General features: G+C 51.0%; 2 protein-coding genes across 2 annotated transcripts; both read right to left on the bottom strand.

Moving 5' to 3' along the window:
• Positions 1-310: 310 nt before the first annotated feature.
• On the bottom strand, positions 311-1,030 carry LOC149810289 (chlorophyll a-b binding protein of LHCII type I, chloroplastic-like). The gene has a single exon (XM_089994313.1). The coding sequence runs from the start codon at positions 1,028-1,030 to the stop codon at positions 311-313; it is 720 nt and encodes a 239-aa protein (XP_089850439.1).
• A 1,066-nt stretch (positions 1,031-2,096) lies between these two features.
• Positions 2,097-6,277, bottom strand: LOC149810288 (ferritin-3, chloroplastic-like). Its single transcript, XM_089994312.1, has 4 exons — positions 6,161-6,277; positions 5,337-5,621; positions 3,405-3,620; positions 2,097-2,180 (listed from the first exon to the last, which is right to left on the bottom strand). Exons 1-4 carry the CDS (start codon positions 6,275-6,277, stop codon positions 2,097-2,099), a joined length of 702 nt encoding a protein of 233 aa, XP_089850438.1.
• Between the last annotated feature and the right edge of the window lie 115 nt (positions 6,278-6,392).

Genomic DNA, 6,392 nt, shown 5'->3' with positions numbered 1-6,392 from the left:
CCTTGGCACTGGCACAACAGCCAAATAAAATGAAATGACATGAACACACCAGCAAAAGCAAGCGGCGTTGAAGATTGAAATCACTTTCATTCAGCAGGATATCAGGCTTTGGAGTGCGAAACAATTAAGATGAATGAAAATAATTACAACTAGAATGGAGCAAGGGGAACGGTAGGGCGAGTCGGGGTTTTGATTAAACGCTGGAAACGCGGGCCAGCCATTCTCGCAATGAGCGTGCTGTGTCTACAGACACTACCTGTACCAAAAAGACAGCCAAAAAGCTGATCTCGCGCCGAATTGAAGGGACGGGCTACGGAGCGAACTTCGTAGCATAATGGAAGGCGTTGACATTGACAGGGTCCGCGACATGGTCAACGAGGTTATGTATCGGCCCTTTCCCGGTCACGATTGCCTGCACATAGAAGCCAAACATGCCAAACATTGCCAGCCGACCGTGCTTGATCTCTTTCGTCTTCAGCTCCGCGAAAGCCTCCGGATCGTCCGCTAGGCCCATCGGGTCAAACGAATCGCCGGGGTGCAGAGGGTCAAGGCCTTCTCCGAGAGGGCCACCGTTGACCCGATAGGCCTCAATGGCCCCCATGAGTAGCACCTGCACGGCGAGGATGATTGCGATGGACTTGGCGTGCACGAGATTGGCAGATCCCAGGTAGTCGAGCCCGCCTTTGCTGAGGACCTGCGATCCAGCCCTGAACCAGACGGACTCTCCGAAATCAACGTGCGCGTACATTGCTAGCAGCTCGGGTGTGATGCATCCCAGCGCGCCCAGCATCGCCCAGCGTGCGTGAATCACTTCCGCTTCCCGGTAGCGCTTGAATGTTTCGGGATCCACGGAGAGACCTGCTGTGTCCCAGCCATAATCGCCTGGGAACTCGCCCGTGAGATGCGATGGAGGGTCGCCTCCGATGGGTCCCAGCCAATTCGGTCTGTCCGGACCGTACCATTCAACGACCGCCCTCGTCTGGGACGGTGCAACACGCAGCACGACCTGTACAGCAGCATGGTGAAACATGTTGGAAATTTGAAGGTATGCATTCGAAAATACCTGGTTACGCCGTCACATTGCCATGGGATGGGCTGTCGCAAACATTGCTTGAGCGGGGGAGCACATGTATATACGCTCAGCTCAACAAAACGTACCTTCAGTATCCGGAGTTCACCTCATGACGTCGAAGACAAGCAGGTTGGCAGTAAAGTGCCTCTTAAGCTGCCAAACTTGCCTGGACATGGCAATCATCTGATGTATGGCCTCATAGGGTCATGTAAACCCTATGCCTTCAGCATGAACGACCTGTTCGAACTGCACATGTGCAAAGTACAGGGAAAATCAAGCACGTAATAAAGGATGAATGTGCCACGTATTTTGACACCCGGTTTCTTATCGCGGTGCTGGCCCAGTGTTGCGAAGGGGAACCAAACAGGTGGGCAATCAATCATATCATGTAGAACGTGCCACAGATGGAGATGCACCTCGTAGCGTGAACAATGCAAACGTGGTAAAAAAAAATCATGTCGCTCGAACAACTGCGTGCGCAGAGGAATGCTCACCTGCCGAATGGCCACGACAGCTGGCTGGCGATGCAACCTCATTCTAGTGCTCCTCCTCAACGACTGTTTGCACCACGCGTGGTCACCAACAACATGAACACGGATAATTCAACACGCTGCCCTCCGTTGGCTGTGACGTCGAAGATGTCTGCCAGCATGTTATTCATGCATGTCGCATCTCGAGATACACGGTTGCGTTTTGCGCTGTCGGAAAATACCAATGTTCGTACCAAACAATGTACGATGTTTGTCAGCCTGACAACATGCGTGCCGTACAGACAAAACTGCTTTACTAATCTCACAGGCAGTCGCATGTTCGAGAATGACTGTTGTAAAACCAGGATTGTCAGGTCAAGCGCACGACCACAGGTCCCATTTCAGTCTCGGAACCATGGCGTCCTCTCATCGCCCTCATCACAGGGCTGACAGCATACTGCGCCCTGTCAAAATCCGCATGGCAATTTCGTTCCAAGCACAAGTGTCCACGATTCAAGTATGAAAGATCAGCACGTCCCCTGACGCGAAGACGGCTATGCCTGGGCCACTTCCTCGCCAAGCTCCTTGTCATACATCCACACAGACAAGCCCTTGCCAATGCGACGCAGCTGGCTCACCTGCACAAGCATACCCATTTGTCAGCAGCAATGCCTCATGCACCCCAAGAACTGCGGAGGTGCATGCGTAGATTTAAACACCACACCGATATCATATGTCAGGCGTCGAGGCAGAAAGGAAGAAATACACAGCCCAAAAAAAGGCGGCGTTGACAATGGGCGAGAGTCGATGACTGGCAATCGATAGGCCTCGAGGCGAAGGGGCCTTGGTGAAATCGGCCCCAGCGCATGCGCACATAGCCCTGATTATGGATGGCTGAGCGCCTGCTATAAATTACGTCGGTGCCTGGACCTGGCGGGGATCTCAATTGATTTCTTGGCATTCGCTTCCTAGCTTCAAAAGCAAACCAAGGTTTGTCCTTACCCGCAAGGGACAGATCTCAGCGGTCAGCAAGAAGGAGCGGTGCCTTCACGCCACATAACAGTAACAACACCAACAAAGGGACGAACCTTTTGGGAGCGTGACACCACTTTTCATATTTTCCCTACATATATACCTGAAAATTCGACATATTTTCTCTATGGCAATTGGGCGGCGAGTCCAAAAGCGTGACCGTGATCGCGCCGATGGTAGATGAAAGACCCCCATGCGTGATCCCTCTGTCTAAAACTTCCCAGGCCGCTCTGGCGGTGTACCGTAACAATACCAACAAATCTCTGCCTGGTCAGAGGGTGGCAGTAGTGCTATCTGCTTGAAAACAAACACAACATCCATCGGGAACATAAGCGCAGGGTGCACATCGTCAGCGTAGGGTCAGCAAGCTGTCCTCTGTTGGGAACTAGCTATTGAGTGATCGTTCTGGTATTGTCCACATCCTGAATGATTCTAGTAACAAGCACATGTATGGGTGTGTACGTATCCAAAGGCTCTGCCTTTGTTGTGACGACAAACCTTGTACTAGCCGCAGTACATGAGTGCAGTCGCTACTAAGTTCCAACATTACAACCTCGATGCCGGATATTTGGAAGCGTACTTCCCAAGCAGCTCTTGGAGTTGCCAATGTCTATGAGGATACGGTAATGTTGTAAAATATTCAACGTGCTATGGGCGACTTGCAAGCACCGAAATCAGTGAAGCTTGTCCTCGGCGACATCAGTTTGATATAATCGGACCATGATCAGTCCATAATCGTCAGCCAGATTTCTTTGGGATGAACTGCCAGGATGTGCGTTCATTGTTGATTCTGTTCAAGACCTTGATCACGGTAGTATTTGAGCACGCACCCTGACCGCCGCCGCCTTGACATCGTCGGCCTGAGGCCCCAGCAGGCTGCCCTCGATGAAGTCACACATCTGGGCGTCCCCAGCCGCGTCGGCGACCGCGTGAAGGTTCCGGAGCTTCTGGAAGTTCAGCTTCTCCAATGACAGGGCGAGCTCCATCGCGTAGAGTGCGTCTCCTTTTGCGTCGTTGGAGAACTCCATCTCGGGTGCTGTTAGCGCCTGCGAAGAAGAACCACGCTAAAAAACTAAAAACTGAACGAAAATCAATCGGGATTCCTGCCAAGACTCTTTGATGACGCATACTGCCCAGAGCGCTTCAGCCTCATGCCTCAATTCCTCAATGGTGTATCTAAGTACTTGGTTGCTTTCGGCATGTGATGGTAGCACTGATTGCCGAGTGAATCTTGGAGTTACCAATGTCCATGTGGATGCGGAAGCATTGTGAAAAGATTGATCATGTGCTGACTTGTCCTGCTTGTCGATGTGATTTATTGATGCAGCAACGAAGTATTCCTGATCACTCACTCTACCGCCAGCGCTGCGCCAGATTGGGTTTTAACCCCTATTTTTGTCTGCAAAAAATACACTTCTTCAGGCATCTCCTCCCGCAAATCACACGGTCTGGCAAAGTGCTAACCACAGCTCAGGCTGAGACGCAACACAAGTAGGGCAACTCACACAGCAACATCGTTTCACAAGCGAGATTGGGAAGGGGCGAATGAATCCCACTGATGAGGTGTAATGTTGTTGCTTTTGCCTCTGAAAGGGATGGGGTTGCTTCACTAGCCTGAAGGGGGTTTCCTTCGTCATTTAGGAAACCGAATACTGAATTGAAAGTCAATCAAACCTGGCTGCTGTATCTCAAGATATCCAACCTATGAGATACTCAACGAAACGCGCCTTGGTCTCATTGACTGGAGGCCGAATATGACGGCAAAAGTGGTCGCTGTCTAGGAAGCGTTGTATCACGCATTTATGGGCATGGCGTGATCCCTGATTGATTTATTAATTTAAGGCATTCCAGGTGCGCTTGCCTCAGATGAATGTATTGGTAACACTGATTCCCAAGTAGTTCTTGGAGTTGCCAATGTCCATGAGGATGCGGTAGTGCTGTAAAAGGTACATCATCATCATGACATTGCTGGCATCCGTATGAGCAGTTTCTGAGACTCATGCCTGAAACGGTCTCTGATCGTAACACCGAAGCCGTGGGCAAATATGTGCAGCCATTGTTTCCATCAAGTACATGAAGCGATCGATTATCGTGCCATACTCATAGCTTCGGCCGCGCGCACCTTGAATGATGCATGCCCAGGGTGGAACAGATACACCGTGCCTTCAGACATTCAGAACAGGCAAGTAGACGTTGCAAGGGGTAAACATTACCACCCGGAAACCCCCAAGTCACCACCGAGCATCTCGAGTCCACGACTTTCAAGACGTGGCAAGGCGTGGCCTCACGCGCTGGAGTGATGCTGCTGATGTGTCTCTCTACAACACTACCCATCAACATGGTCATGGGCCACTCCAAGAACGTCTTGGGAATCAATGTGTCCGTGCTATGCTTCGCCTGCGCCGAGAATTTAAACCCATAATCCCTCTCGTTTTGCGTTTCAAGGAGCGCCTTTCAACCGCTTGCACCTCAGGTGCATCTCCTCACGCCTCGCTTGCCACTTGCCGATTTCTGTGAACTATCTGGACTATCTTCCGATTGCCTCCTTCGAGGCGCCTGGGAATTGAGTCAGGGTGATTGCGGCGGACGCGCCGTTGCACTGATATGTATTCCAGGCTGATATGCCACTGCCCATCCTCAATCGTACACTCTCGTTCTGCTTTGCTCATAAAATCCAACCCCAGGAAGCCTTTCTCAAGTGTGAGGTTGATTCAATCAATCAATTAATCGGCAAGCACGCCAGGTCTTTGAAGTTGTCGCACCTGAAGCTTGACCCTGCCCCCTCGCATGTTCTGAAACTCCATGAGCATCTCGGCATGGCCACGTTCTTCTTGAGAGCCAGCTTTGAAGAATGCTGCGAAACCAGGGAGCCCCACGTTGTCGCGATCGAAGTACGCAGAGAGCGCATGATACACGTACGAAATGTTGTACTCGATGTTGATCTGTTCATTCACAGCCGCCTCACACTCTGGACTGTACGCCATGCGCGCGAGTGAGCTGGTCTCCCCAGATGTGCTGGATACCAGCGACAGCTCTGATTGCACCTCCTGCACGGCAGCGAAAGTTGACGCCCACCGTGTGCATGTACACGCTTTTTGCATACTTTACGATTTCCCAGTACTGACTTATTGTGTAGAGGAGATACACATGTGCGATTAATTTCGTGTGCCTTGGTGGGCGTGGTGAAGCATTACTTCAGACAGCTCTTATGGACGGCGCATAACTAGTCACGGGCTAGCTCCCACTTTGTCGCCGTGTACAGATGCGGGTGTCGGTGCATTGCAACGGCAGAACCTATATAATTGATATTATTGACGTCGATGGTTGCATGGAAATAGTCGAAGCAGCCCTTCAGCGCGTACAGACAAGCGTACGTGCTGTACCGAGGCCCCAAACCCTGGCGCTCCTTGAGCGATGCAGTGACTACCTTGCTGGCATGCCAACAAAGCAAAACTTCACTATCTTGTTTGTAATTATTTATAAACTTCACATAAACTCGAGAGCTTGTCAGATCAGATACACCATGCATACTTGTTGCCAGCGATTCACACCGCCAACAACATGGTGTCCTGGTCTAGAAGCTCACCTGAAAAGGCATGAACACGACTCCCGTCTTAGGACCAGAAGGGCGAGCATTCACAATGGAGCGAGTGCGCAAGGGCGTACGAAGGCCAGATCTAAAAGCGAGCTGTAACGACGTCATTTTGTCCCGTTCAAAGCAAACAAAGCTAGCATGCGCAACCCCGTTTGCTACACGCGAAAATATGTAGATGAGTGGGCATGTAGCTTTTCATGTAAAAGATACGGATACAACTACA

This window comes from Nuphar pumila, unplaced genomic scaffold, assembly GCF_984573655.1.
Source record: "Nuphar pumila unplaced genomic scaffold, dmNupPumi1.hap1.1 HAP1_SCAFFOLD_400, whole genome shotgun sequence".
Lineage (NCBI taxonomy): Eukaryota > Viridiplantae > Streptophyta > Magnoliopsida > Nymphaeales > Nymphaeaceae > Nuphar > Nuphar pumila.
The sequence above is the reverse complement of the archived record's forward strand: the minus strand, read 5'-3'. Positions and strand labels throughout refer to the sequence as shown.